This window comes from Citrus clementina, unplaced genomic scaffold (assembly GCF_000493195.1).
Source record: "Citrus clementina cultivar Clemenules unplaced genomic scaffold, Citrus_clementina_v1.0 scaffold_6, whole genome shotgun sequence".
Lineage (NCBI taxonomy): Eukaryota > Viridiplantae > Streptophyta > Magnoliopsida > Sapindales > Rutaceae > Citrus > Citrus x clementina.
In genome coordinates, this window is record NW_006262139.1 from 23,675,815 (window position 1) to 23,691,521 (window position 15,707).

Here is a 15,707-nt window from a genome sequence, read left to right on the forward strand (position 1 = left end):
TATATAATAATCGATTGGAATCCAAATTCGATTTTACCTTCTCTTGTGTATATATAAAAAAATCTGAATTGGTACGACTGCTCCAAGAAAATATTTACAAGTAGATTCTATGATTACAATTATTGATTTATGTTACAAAAGCAAAAACGAATTGTGATTTTCTTTGAAAAAAATAAATAGTCTAATTAATTAGTCCTATTACTCCAATATATATACGTATCTAACCAAACATTTAGTTCAACCAAAACTCCTTTTTTTTATTTTTATATCCCAACATTTTCACCTTTTTATTATATATTGTTAATTAATTAGTTCCGTAATTATCAAAATCTTAGCTTTTTGAGTTAATTAATGAAAAAGTATAATTTCATCACCCTTCTTATTTATGAAAATAATAAATAAGTCAATGTGTTTCAAATTATTCGATAATTTATTTCTAGTTAAGAAAGTAGGACGATGAGCTTCTCAGTCAAATTAGGTATAAGATTTATTTCTTAAAATCTACTAGTTACTTTATTATGTAAAATCTTCGGCTTTTACCATTTAATCTCTTACAGTTTTTATATTATTATTTTATCATTCTTTTGAAGTCCGAAACTTGCATAGAAAAAAACTCATCACACCCACAAAACATCCATTTTTTTGGTAGAGTTTTGACTTAATGCAAAATTATGAGACTATAAGGAAATAAGTGGTAAAACTTAAAAACTATAGGGGAAAGTGTCAATCTACCGTACATACTCATATCAATCCCATATAGTGTTCGTGGCATAGAGGGTAATGAAACAATAGATGTGGGTAAAGATTATGGACTAGTTAATAAAAGATTCCTAAATACAAACATCCTAGTAATTAATTATACAAGTGAAAGAGAATAATTGAATTCAATTGGAAGTTTGAGATGGAGTTTGATCGATCGATGAAGTCCTAACAAGAAAAAGGTTAATTATTGAAAGTTAATGCGTGCATGCCAATACAATAGCCAACAACAAATGAATGAATCATGAATGAATGACAGTCATTAAGCCCATAATTTAATCACGGACTAATATAACTCATCCCCCTCCCCAAAAAAAAAAAATAATAATAATAAAGTGAAGTACATGAGAAATAAAAATCAAAGATGGAAACAGAAGTGGACCCCCAATGCCATTACCATGCAGCAGCATGCACCTAACTTGCTGTCAAGATTGTGGCAGAAAAATAATTGATCAAGGAACTGGTACAGCAGCAAAAGACACTTGTACGTACTAAAATCCACCAACCTTCATTCTGTATCTATCCACATATCCCATGCATAATAATTCAACTACATGATTTATATTACCAATATTACAATCATGCAGTAAACTAGGGAGAATGACTCTTTGTCCTTGAAGCTTTTGGCTCAGGCAAATGTTTGTTTGGTTTTATATTTTGATTTAAATACTCATTTAGTTTTTATATTTATAAAAATATTTTAAAACACTCCTGTCGAAATATCATTTAACTATATTATTTACTCCCTTAATATCATTTAACAACGGAAATGTCTTTTTTTGTTTCCTCCTTAGGACGATTTTGTTTTTTTTTTTTTGGGCAAAGATTTTGACTTCAAAAATTCTGAGTTTAATATGAGAAAAGTAACATTCTTCCATTAATATGATGTACCAGTAACATCAGATTATTCACCAAGTGATAATGATGATTATTTGGTGTCGACGTCTACACATTAAACAATTATGTGCAGCATTATGTAATCTGAAATTCAATTATGTGCAAATGGTATTGGAGCAAGTTGATCTTATTGCAGCAGAGTGGACGCCCGCCCAGATATTAAATTTTTAAAGTTTCAAATACATGGAGAGCAATGAATCATGCCGAATAAATCGAAACACCATTTCAGAAGGGTATTAACCGTGTGCAAAGCATGTAAGTGCATGCACGTACAGAAGGGTCCCCCACATTTCTATATCCCATCGAAATCTCATAATCATTCATCATCGACCTCGTCATCGTCTTTTTGCTCTGAAGAATTGATGTGACAAATGAGTAAATGACACAAAGGACTGCTCGTTGTTTTTTTTTTTTTTAATACTGATTAATCATCAGATTACTGCATTACACAGATATTTACAACAACTACTATTATAGTAGAGATACTACACTGATATTTACAATCAGATATATATAATTAGGACTTACATTATTATATTGAATTCTATGAAGTACATGTCCAGACAAATAACCCCTCACAAGAAAGGGATGTTCATACTTCATTTACATTTTACAAAAAAAAAAAATTTTTAAATATAAAAAATATTTAATCCTCACAATATTTTTATAGAGGCTAAAACCGCTAGCCTCACAAGTTCACAATACTTGTGAGGGCAGCAGCCCACCACTTCGGCCAAGGCCGAAGTGGCGACTGCTCGTTGTTCAAACTTTAAAACATTGTGCTCTTATTAATTGTTATGGTGGTGTTCCCAAGCATATGGTTTTGGGTCCACGCGCTTATAAAATTTTCATGGGGTCCGCAGTCTTCACTCATTTAGAGGACCATTAGACACTATTCAATATTCATCGTCTCTCCCGTCTCTCTGTCCTCCAATGTACATCCATAATGTATTTTGACCAAGTGCTCACACTGTATTGATAATATTTGATTATATATACGTACTTACATATGTCCTTTTAATTAAGAACTATGAAAATAAGAAAGAAAAAGAGTTTAAGGTGGCAGAAGAAAAGTATTGAGGGTTACAATATTGAAGTTATCAATGTGTGCACTTTCATTTGTTAACTTTTTTGTTTTTACCATATATATCATCTCTCAATCAATCCATCCATCCATCCATCTCTCTCTCTCTCTCTCTCTCTATATATATATATATATATATATATGTGTGTGTGTGTGTGTATTCTTTCTTTAATGTGGATGGCCATATTCTTTAAAATACAAGTTCATTGCACCTGAGAATGATAGAACCTGAAGGCTTCCAGCCACAAAAAGAAGTCATATTTATTTACAAATATTTCAATTTAAAAGGAAAAATAAATTTATAATACGGTCTAAAATATTTTAAAAATCACAATTTACCTTAATATTTTTCTTCTTTTGCAAATTTGGCATGCCAATCGTTTCACCCTGAACATTTTGGCCACCGTAATTTAAAAATTTCAACATTTTATCTTTCAATATCTTCAGACTTAGGATAATTTAGACTTTAACCAATCAGCCTCTCTACTTTTACCACTTTGATTTTTTAGCCTTAGATAGTTACATGTAGATTTTCAATTCTCAACTTGCCCTTGCGTAGAGCTTTTAACCAAAAATAAAAGGCCATTTGATTGTTAATCATAATTATTAGAAAAATCAATGATGCAATTACCTTAATAGAAAGTTTAATGAAAGGTATATAAAATAAATGGAAGTAATTTATTTTTTAAACTAATGCTATTTTATACAACTTAAACATCTATTGTGTTTCTAAAACTTTAAAATTGGAGTTGATCTAATATGGACAAATAGCTAAATTTTTTAAATCTTCGATTATAAGCTCCGCTTCAATTACAACTAGAGGGCTATATGGAAAAAAAAATGAAGAAAAAAATCTAAATGAGCTTATGACAATCGAAAAATTAAAAAAAAAAAAAAGAGTTGGCTTGTAGAAGAGCTCTTTTAAACTTTTTTTCTTTTTTGAAGAAAATGTTTCTGCATGCATATTCTAAGAATATCAAAGCTTTTCTAAATTCTCAATCTTTTTTGTATCGATATACACTTAACAAACTATTTAGGAATATTTGATGGCAGTGATCATGGACGATGGAACAAATACTTTTAAGTCATGATCTAAAAAAAGGGGAAAAATAAAAACTAATAAAACACTCAATCATCAACGTTAGTCAAACACATAAAAAACTACTAGCAATCTATTTTGTGTCTCATTTCAAGAAATGATCAATTCATCAAAGATGCGATTTTATTTTCATTGATTGGATTTTTTTTTTTTTAATTTCATCAGTTTAATGTCATAAGAAATCCTTATTAACCCATTTTTTTAGATTTTCTCGCTTAAAATTACATCACTGCATTGGTCATCATTCGATGAACACAACAAGAAGTGGTGCATTTTATTCCAATTTGTCTATCGTTTTTTTTTTATTTCATCATTTTTATCGAAATTGTAATTTTCATGTTAAAAATAAATAAAGAAAAAATAATTGGGGAATGAAATCCTACACACCCCCCCCCCCCCCCCGCGTAAAAAGACTATTACCAGGATGGGGAAAAATGGAAATTCTTTTCCATAAAATTGCGCAGGGGATAGGTGTCTACTATAGGTAGCTGATGTGGCCTGAAACTCTGGCAGCTCCACAGTAATACCATGACCTCAAGTTGAAAGGAATAAGAGTTTCCCCTAACTCTAGGAAACGACATTACCCATCCCCCCCCCCCCCCCCCCCCCAAAAAATAAATAAATAAAAAAAACTAGCAATTCCCACTTCTTTAAATGAAATTTAAAAAAATAGTGATGTTTTATATTATTTTGTAGTAAAATAATTTTGTATTGCGTTGTTTTGCTTGGAAAAAAAAGAAGAAAAAAATCAAAATTATATAGCTCTAATATGTATTTTGTAAAATACAATCATACCCGTGAGAAAAGATATATGCTTACAAATGGGAGCGTAATATATGTAAACACGTGTCGTGATCTCATAGTAATTTGACAAAAATGAATGATATAGGGATGTGACGGAAATTTTATTAACTACATGATTTGAGAGTTGTTAATTAATAGTTGACTTTGGAGGGGTCAAACTGTCCCAATGCAGTTTATAGCGTGCTGGCTCCTTTATATCATAGCTGTGAAGATAAGATTTTCTTAATTAACAATTTAAAATTATGTATTTTATTCATAATAGCTTCACCCTCCATGCCTCATAGGTTTCTAATTAAATTGCAATTTTAGAATATGCAGCAAGTAGGGAACTGTACTGTTTGTTATGTGTGCAAGGAAGCTTTATTTAATTTCTTTTTAAAGTTGCATACAGATCTGCGCGAATTGTATAATTGAACACAAAAATTATTTTTGTACCTATTTGTTTTTTTTTTTTGGTCTTATCCACGAGGTATCCTGGGGAGGGCCCCAACTGTGGGAGGCACCTTTAAGCTCGTACCACAATTTAGACTAGAAGTCCCCGCTCGAACCGGGAGACACAGGTTCTCCCAACAAAGGCGACTTCCCTGCGACTCGAACTGGGGAGCAAACCCAGTCAAGCCACTTAAGGGGACTCCATTGCCAGTGGAGCCAACACTTTGTTGGTTTTTGTACCTATTTGTTTGTTAGGATGCAACACAAATCAAAAGCCTTTAATTGGTTGATATAATTAATTATGTGATATTGTTCATGAGGCTCTCCATGTAATTTTACGGTCAAGAGGACGGTAGAGTTATGAGAAAATTAATTTTGGCGTTTTTGAGATTTTAACCATTGAATAGATAATAAAAATCTTCAAATACAAATAAATTCTTCATATGAAGAAAATAATTAAATGGTTCTGTGATTTAATTGATTTATTTGGTGCCGATATTTGTTTTTGTTTTTTCAAGAATTTAATCCAAGAAAGTCTAGTTAAGAGACTTTTTAGATTTAACAACAATATAAGTCTGAAAAGGTTAATGAAATTGTCTGACAATCTCGCCCCATAACTTAAGAATATCTCAATTAATGACTAGTAAATGGTCTGCTAATTTCTTTAGTTTAAGCAAATTACTTAGTTAATTCTTATATTTTAAAAGATTGCTCAAAATGTTTTTGTTACATATGTTGAAATCTACTTAAATTATCATCTGTCGTCGTATTATTACATTTGTTTAAATTTTGAAATTACTATAGCATAGGAAAAACATTGTTTTATCCTTAAATAGCAATTAAATCAAGATCAAACCACTAAGGGTGTGTTTGGGATTGAGGTTGGGCAGCTGTAGCTTAAAAGCTACAGCACTAAAGTTATATCAAAATTATTAAAGATATAATAAATTTTATATTATACAAGTGAAAAATTATATCAATATAACTTAAAAGCTATAGCTGCTAGTGTTTACCAAACACTTTAGTGCTGTAGCTTAAAAGCTACATCACTTCAATCCCAAACGCACCCTAAGAAAGTAATGATAAAGATGTTTTAAGTAGACAAGATGGGTGATTGACTGAAACGATGGAGAACTAATTAAAGGAACTTTCGCCGCTTGTATTCGTCAAAACAATGGAATCGATTTGAGATAAAACAGCTAAAGAATATTACAGCATAAACGAAGAGTGGCATACCCCAGGAGCACAATCCCACCATGTCAATTAATATTAGCACATACTACAAATGCATGGTAGCCAATTTATCAGCAACTGAAATAGGCCCTGATCAGATTAATGTTTATTCGTTCACTGATAAAATTTGTTGACCTTAAGGCAAGTGGTCCCACAAATATCCAAAAAAATATTTTTATAATTTATAGTCGGATGCTACGTGACAATTAAAATCACTCGGTACAAAATAAATTAGGTTCTTGCTAAGTTACAGCTTGTGTAATTTACAGCCTACACAAAACTCATATGGACCCTACTGCCTGTTCTCTGCTGTTCATATGTTTTTAAATGAGCCGACTGTAATTTAACAATTGCCAATAAATAATTATAGAACACTGATTGCTCAATGGTAGACCAAAACCATTCAAAAAACGATATTTGATTTATGTATATATTTACGTAAATTTTACATACCAAATTTGATGTGATGGACTGTCATCTTCTTTCTAATGTAGTTGAAAATTTCCAAATAAGACTAATTTCTTAATACATGCAGAGTTGCATGTAACCTAACCATATGAGAAGTAAAATAAAATAAAATAAAATAATACATCAAAAGACCCTCAGGAACATGATAATGACTTTTTTAGAAAAGGTTAATCGAACCGGTGCAATTCGGTAATAAATTATATCCCTCATTATTTTTAATTTTGCTTTTGGAAAGTTTGTTAATTATGTCTTTATATAGAGATGGTTGTTAGTTGGCCATATATCATGGTTTATATAACGACAACTCTTAAGTATCTTACTGAGTATAAAATTAATTAAAGCCACATATAATTGTGCTTAATAGCAAACAAAAATCAATACCACTTTTTATTATTAAGTGAGAGAAAATTGGAGCCAGCTATCAATTGTGTTTTTTTTTTTTTTTGGAGGATATAGAGAGAAAGACATGGGCCACTAGTCGTTTAAAAGTTGTGACAAATTGAAATGGACATTCACTTACCCTTAGAGACGTTTTGTAGCAAATTGTTTGGATAATACTCATGGGATTTCCATAATAGCATTTTTTTAATAAAGAATTAAAAAAGATTTAACTATGATTAAAGACAAGATTCTCTTCCTCTCTTTAGCAAGTTCATGGATCCACCACAATTCAAAATCAAAACGTCACAATTTCTGCTTTAAACTTTTTTTTTTTTTTCAATTAAACAATCATTCATTTGTCATTATATATACACATACACATATATACATGCTACACGAAATTGCTAGGCTACTAGGCATTGCAACTAGCAAGTTGGCCAACGATGAAAAAAGTCGCTGATGGGACGATTTAATTAATATGATCATTTTAAATTAATCATGTCACATGTTACAAATAAAATTAGTGATTTTTTTTTATCTAACCTTGCGAGGGAAACTTAACAAAGCAAATTCAATTCAATAAGATGGAATGCTTGAATCCAACCCACGAAGTCTCTTTGAAGGATTTTATTTATTATTATTAATTTCGGCCCCCTTTTACCATTGAAAGAAGAATACAGACTTGGTATCAATTCCATTTGCTCCACCAATTACTATGAATAGAAAGTTTTTGTTGACTCGATGCCAAGTGAGAAAAATTAGATGACTTTGACTGGAATCGTTCCACGTTCTCTCAATTATAATGAAATACAATGCCACCAGTATATCTTTGTAAACATCAAGAACAGAAACAACAAATAATGCATTAGAAGTGGAATTCCCTCGGACTATCTGTAAGATCTCAACATGTACGAGATCAATCCATCAATATAGTCCATCAAATTTGCACTATCACTTTCGGAATTTTGATAATTTTCAGTCAAAATTGATTTTATGATTAAAAGGCGCATGAGAGGCGAAATTATTATAGTTGCTTTTTGGTAAATTATGTTAAAAAAATAAATTTAAATGAGTTTAGAAACTCTTCACCCTTTCAAACAAATTTTTTAAAAATGAGTTCTGTTTTTTAATTACCTATAATTACTATCAAATGGTAATGGACACCACACGCCATGTCAAGTATAAAATATAATAGGCCGTACTAAACATAATATTAGTCTTCTTTTTTTTTCCTTGAAATGAAGTAATCTAATTAAGCATCTACTTATAAAAAATGAGATCAGCAGAGTGACTGAATTAAAATGAATTGTCAACTATCGTAAACAGTAGTTACATAATATGATAGATTATTATGATCCTAACTCGGGAGTCAAAATACAAGTTTGAATAACCTTTGGAATTTATGAAGTCAAAATACACCTAGTATAATGTATAGAAGCAAACTTAATGAGATGATAACCCATAATCAATCTTTTGAATTTGACATCATGAAAGATATTATAAACTAATGCCCTATACAAATATATTAAGAAATATAAATTCATGATACGATTTCCATTAAAGCATTTAATGCCCGTCAACTCTTACGTATACATATGATATATATGTGTATGTATATAACCTATGGGCCAAATGAAAACCACTAAAACAAAACCAGGGTCGATGATCAAATGAGTAGTCTCCATGCAAGTTGCTAGTTTTAGTTGGAATCAAGATAAGTTTCAACTTTTGAAGCCTCCAGCTCCCCTCACTCAATCCTGGTCTCTTTTGGCCACATCATCATTATTAATTATCTTAAAAAATGCCGCCTATGTGCTGATGTGCATTTTTATATCGGTTAATTAAATTATCATACTGGATATTATTTCTGTATATATGTTCTTTAATTATTCTGAATGAGACAATATGAGATGGGATGGGAACAAGAAACCAAAAAACAAATCATATCACCGTTTCCTGCCCCACTTCGACATGTTTTCTTTTATGCTTCAATATCAAATATCAATGCTTGCAACTTCTAGGGTGGATGCCACTCTTACTCCAAAACCACCTTTTTTATGATAATACGTAAGACTTTTTGTTTTCTGTGTACCGATAAGAATCACACGACGAGATCTGAAATTTTAATGTATTGGGTGTAAAATTATAATAAAAATTAACAATTTGTTAACTTAACTATAATATTATTTTTTTTTTTATAAATTTAACCACGGTCAAATAAAATTTTCTTAAAGGATTAATATAAAAATAAAGTTCTTTTTTTTTTGGGCGGTGTCAATTGTTCATATTAGTGTCACGTCAATCCACCCTGTATGAAGAACAATTTCAATTATAATAAATAATATACTAATTTAGTAAGAATCAACATTAGTATGTGGTAAAATATCTTAGGTGTTATTATGATTAGCTTGATTTTCCTATTATCCCATCATGTTAATAATGGCATAATCAAAATATTAAACCTGGGGCCATTTGTTGAAATAAACATTTTGTTTAGGTCAAAATATAATAAAGATTGATTTAGAGAGGTTGCATGGATAAAATATTTGGGAAATTTACACCAATAGCCATAAAATTTTTGGCTTTTTCCATCTTAACCCCCCAAACAAATTTCTATCAACATTAGCCATAAAAAAGCCTTTGAGACCAAAATACCCCTCTCTCTCATCTCTCCCCCAACAATCTCTCTTTCTCCCATCTCTCCCAAACCGAAGAACCTCCCATCGTAGGCGGCATCGGCGGCAACTTCAGCAATTTTCATTTTAAGAAGTTTTATAATGTATCGTGTGTCCTGCTTCTCCATTTATCGTGTCTTCTTTACGGGGAATGTCATCAATCCTTCAGAAATTAGAATAATATGTCATCATATCTCCATACGGATCTGCCAACATAACAGTATATATTGATAATATATATGTATGTATTATGTATGTATGTAATCATTCTCCGACCATCATCCCCGTGAGCGAATGATATCTCCGATCATGGCCGACGTAATCATCGTCCCAACCCGTAGGCTTTATCTGATGAAACGAAACCTCGAAACTACTCTTCTGCAGCACATGATTATCTTCTTCTTGTTCTCGTTCCACCCGTGCAGCTTCATCCAACCTTTGATCTTTGCCCAGTACCGGCGCTTCGCGGCGTTGAAAGCCTCTTCGCCTGCTGAATCATTCTAGCGCATGACTTTGTGTGAGTCGCGTATATATTCTTCAAAGTACGTCGGAGGGGAAGAGAGAAGAGATGCTGCATGCCAAAAGCATTGTTGTTCATATTACCATCATTTGTTCTATTCAGGAAGCCGAGATATTGAGATGTAGCAGCGCCTTGGATGCCTGCGGAAGGCACGAAAATGAAGACCAGACCATGGCCTGGACGATGGCCCTTGTATGGGGTGATGGAGAAGGTGAAAGAGGCTCCATTTGCCCCCAGTTTGCGTTATGCATGCGAAGAAGACTGCCGATTAGACTGCAAATATTTGCGTTATGCATGCGAAGAAGACTGCAAATATTTCAGAATATTTGCGTTATGCATGCGAAGAAGACTGCCGATTAGACGTGTGTGCATGTGATTGGTTGTTTTCCTCAAGTCCTTTACGGGGCGAACAAAAGCAGTTCAGAGAATTAATCTTGTAATGAAGGGTTAATTTTTGTGCTATACTTGGATGGTTGAGGCTCAAACGGTGGCCCCAATAAATCGAATGCCATATTAGAACGCACCTGTCGCGCCAAGCTCTGTGCGACAGGCAGCCTGTTGCTTTTGGTTTGTAAAGAAGGGTAATTTGGGGAGAAAAGCGTGTGTTTGGCTAATGTTGATAGAAAAAAATTGAGAGGATTAATTGTGAAAATAGTAAAAATTTTATGGTTATTTTTGTAAATTTCCCAAAATATTTGGGGTCATTGTAGAATGAGCAATGATCAATGAGTCAAAATATAAATATGGCTAATTTTAAGGTCCAATTTATTAAAAAGAATAACCTTTTTATACTGAAATTTAAAAATTTGTGGGTGGGCCTCCCCTTACCGTCCCCTCGTTTGTTTTTTAATTACTAATATTATAATTAGAGAACTATTGGTATTTATAATCAGATAATTTTTAAAAATATTCTACATTAAATATGTGAAGACAATTCAAATTTTTTATTCTCATTAACATTCGAAGAATATTTGTTCACTTCTTAATTCGGTATTGTGTGCAAAGCTAGTAAAATTAAGGTATTTTAACTTTTTAATAAATATATTTTCCTTGCGTAAATTGAACTTTGTGCCACTGATCATAAATTAATAATTATGATTGCCAAAGATCATCAATTTAACATTTTCTTTTTGGATTCTTCCTCAGTACAATTTCAAAAGATATTTTTAAAATTTGTGGGCGAATGTAAGAGAAGGAAAGCACACTGACTTCACTCTCTAATTAATATTCTTTAATTGTTGCAATCTATTGATGCTATTATAATTTGGGATATATTAGTAGTCTAATGACTAGGTGCATGCACTTGTATTACGGCTTAGAAATCTACGAAGCATTAGTTCAGAAATCTATTCCACTAATATTCGGGAAGAAATTCACCCAAATCCACAATTTTAGGATAGAGATTCATTTACAAGCTTCGTGGCAAAATTTAATTTACATATCAAAATGGTGATCCACATGTAATAATGCGCCATCTATCATCTTCATCCTGGAAACTTATCAATTTATTATAACTAAAATAACGAACTAACCATGTTTTGACTTGTAATTACAATATTTTTTTGAAAGCAAGTTGAAAAATTTAATTAAATTTTCTCATGCATGCGATCAAGAACCATGCAACTGTGAACACGTGCCTCGGTTTTGTTCTGAAGTACACATGCACGTACGTAATGTCAACTATGCGCATACGTAGAATAATAAAAATATTAAGAAAAGGATTACGTAAAATGGAAGCGTAATTAATAAAATGATTTGATAATCATTAATAGTAGTTAAAGTAGTGAATCAATTAAGAGGGCATCAAGTTCGATAAATCGTACTGTACGAGTAGTATTCGAGGAAGCATCGATCCATGCATATGCTGCTGTGGTACAAGTAATTGTTAATTGTTTCTTATTAAACCAAATTAAAATTCTAATGAGATAAGTCAAAAGGAGACAAAGGCGCCAGTTGTATGCAGGGCTTTGACAGTCAATTAATTAAATTATATTTAATTTCTTAATTAATCATTCTTACTATTAAAAGCTTTCGTTCGTTAAAATGATTTTATGTTAAACAATTTGGGGTGTGAGTCAGACTTGACTAGATTTGAGTTTTAGAAGTGAAAAAAGTTTGTCAATAACAACAAAAATTTCTATTAAAGCATGTCCTTTAGTGTTTATTTTTTCCTAATAATATTTTAATTAAATTTATTTATTGTGTTTTTGAATCATATTGGCCTGTGAATGACTTCAGTGCCACCCAATACTTGACGTGGGGGAAGGTGCTTGTGAAGAATATTGAGAGATTAGGTGTGTATACCATAAAAGAATACAGTTTTGCAAATTTTGTTAAATTAAATTAAATGAGCATATAAAAAATGCTATATAGGATTAGCATATTGCAGGAGTTATGGTGTTAGATCCTATATGGTAATTATGAGATGATTATGATGATGATAATATGTGTAGATTTATGATGTTAAATCCTAACTAATACTCAATTATTATATCCTTTTGATATATATAGCACAACAATTGAGTCAATGTCATAAGCGTGACGTTTAAAGAAAAGAAAAATCAACTAAGGTCACATATTGAAAGGGTCGTTGATTGAAATCAATAAATGAGACTGTTGCACATATGCTAAATAGAAAGGGTCATTAAAAGAAATCAATATATATATATATATATATATATAATCGCATAACAAAAGAAAAAAAAACTAAAAGAATAACAATTTATTTATTTATTTATTTTTTAAAATTACATTATAATCAGTATTCCACCATATTTACAGTAAAAAAAAGTGTCAAAACATTTTATACCAACTTTATGATTGCGTAGTTTGAATAATTAGACTAATAATGAGTTGGATCTACTTTCAAATATTACGATGAAAGTCAACTCATACTAATATATACAGAAGGGAACATTACAACGTCTTAGGTGTACTCGGATTATGTTGCTTATTTAATTAAAGAAGGAAATGAAGAAGAAAGTCTTTGAACGAAGATTCACCCCACTTTGGATTTCAAACTAAATTGTTTCAGAATCAAATTTCAAAAGTATTTTTTTTCCACCCAACCTAGGTACAATGTAGGGGTTGAACATTAATTTTATAATTTTCTATGTACGAGTCAAATTTTATAATTAGTAAGCTGATTGAATTTTTAATTTCTTTTAAAATCTAGGAAAGAAAAGTCTGAAGTTTTATTGAATTTAGTTTTGACTTTTAGTATTGGTTCTTCCCAATTGCAAATATTGACTTTTGAGTTTCCAAAATATCATCATTTAGGATATAATTAACACATTTTCTTAATCCTTTCATGTTATTGATACGTCGGACCTTATTATCTTATTAAATGAAATAAAAAAAATGCTATGCCATGCATATCCTGATCTACCATAGTTTATTTTATATTTTATTAAGAAAAAATGTAGGTCTGTTTTAGAGATTTTGTGGTTAAACTACTTAGCAGTAGATAAATTCTCAATTATAGAAGCTACATACATTTTATCAAACCCTGTTCTGTTTATTTTGTTGTCTTATAAAATACGATATTACACGATTAATCCTCTGGGCATAGCTCGGCTGCTGGTGAATATGTTTTGCGTCTAGTCACTTAAGTTCAAGTAATAATAGAGAGTAAAATTGATATTTTTTGGATAAGAATTTCCATTTCTATCAAAATCTAAAAAAAAGATCTACACAATGCAATATTCACAAAAAAAATAAATTATACGATAACTTAATATTTATATTCGACTAGTTATGTTGTAATTTACAAAAATTATTGTAATTGAATAAGTACATTATAAGGATTGTTAAATAATTAGCTGGGACTATTAACAACTTTATACAGGCAATTCAAGATGAAGTTGAGGTTCCATACAACTCAAAATTCTATCGGCGATGCTGCTCATATTGGGTCTAGCTTCACAATTTTCAACAAGAGCGGAATTTGCAATATCAACCAACACTCTTAATTGCTCCATATTTGCATCTCCATTGAGTTTTGGATCCAACATTTGAGCCCAAACTTCAACATTTTTATTTCTCCTACACTCTTCAGTCCATTCGGCTAGCGTTGCCGAACCTTGAATTGATTTTAGCCCTGTAATTAGCTCAAGAAGCAGCACCCCAAAGCTATAAACATCGCTCTTTGTCGACACAAAGCCTGTGTTAAGATAATTAGTATCCACATAACCAAATGAGCCTTTGATGCTTGTTTGTCTTTTGGGCCGATTTGGGTCACTAAATGGACCTAATTTGCAAAGCCCAAAATCAGCAAGCTTGGCATGGTTGTCGTCAATTAAGAGAATGTTTGAAGACTTGATGTCTCTGTGGATTATAGGAGGGTCTGCTTGTGAATGGAGATACTCCAGAGCTCGAGCTATGTCTAGGGCAATGCTCAAACGATTTGACCACGAAAGTACGCCCAGAGATTGGCCGTAGTATGTGTGCATCCTGTCGAATAGGCTCTTGTTCGCTACGTATTCGAGTAGTAGAAGTTGCTCTCCTGCTTAAATCGTACATAAAAATCATATACTTGAGTCAAGGGTCAGGAATTTGCCATCAATTTAATCGATTAATTGTGGCAACTTATTGACATGCGAGTGTTTATTATGTTTGGAAATAGACAATGGAATAGAATGAGAATATATGGATGAACCAGTCAATGAGAAAACAAAGTTCAAGATTATCACTCACTTGTTCGAACCAATTGTTTAGAAAGAGAAATAGTGACATTTTTAGATTCTGTATTATATATGCTTGGAAATACAAATACCTTTTTCCAAGCAGAAACCTAATAATCCCACCAAATTTGGATGAGAAACTCTGAGCAAAACTGAGACTTCATCAAGGAAAATCTTTCTGCTACCGCCCCTTTCCTCCATGACTCTCTTAACAGCTCCGAAATTGCCATCTCCAAGCTCTGCGAGATATACGAACGACGTCGCCCCAACCCCAATCCGAATTCTGAAATCATTAGTAGCCATTTTCAGCTCCTCAAGTGCATAAGTCCTAATACCACCAGCATTGCAGCACGAAGTATAAATCTTCTGTGAAGTGCTCGTGTCGTGATCTTCTTCCGACTCGGTTTCGATATCTTTCTCCGAAGTGAAGCTTGCTTGAGGTTCAAGGTACCTAGCCATCTTCTTCAAAACTATTAAGAGAAGGATTACAAGCAGAATTGCCCCAAAAATCCACAGATTTGCTGCCCTATTTGTGGAGAATCCAAAGAACCACATTGTGATTTTCTTCGGATTTCTTGTTTAATTTGCACGCAGATTTTCTTTAAGCGGGTAATTAACAATTAAATTTACGCCTTTGCACCACACAATACTTGCAAATGAGGTGATAGAGATA

General features: G+C 31.9%; 1 protein-coding gene across 1 annotated transcript; it reads right to left on the reverse strand.

Moving 5' to 3' along the window:
• Nucleotides 1-14,191: 14,191 nt before the first annotated feature.
• LOC18040025 (calcium/calmodulin-regulated receptor-like kinase 1) lies at nucleotides 14,192-15,589 on the reverse strand. The gene is made up of 2 exons (XM_006430832.2): nucleotides 15,127-15,589; nucleotides 14,192-14,856 (listed from the first exon to the last, which is right to left on the reverse strand). The coding sequence occupies exons 1-2, from the start codon at nucleotides 15,587-15,589 to the stop codon at nucleotides 14,192-14,194; spliced, it is 1,128 nt and encodes a 375-aa protein (XP_006430895.2).
• Nucleotides 15,590-15,707: the final 118 nt, after the last annotated feature.

What these genes read in the sequence shown, in the direction of transcription:
- LOC18040025 (XM_006430832.2), bottom strand. Translation starts at nt 15,589, where the DNA reads ATGTGGTTCTTTGGATTCTCCACAAATAGGGCAGCAAATCTGTGGATT. An exon ending in AGGTTTCTGCTTGGAAAAAG is followed by an intron (nt 14,857 to 15,126) that starts GTATTTGTATTT and finishes CGATTTAAGCAG; the next exon opens with GAGAGCAACTTCTACTACTC.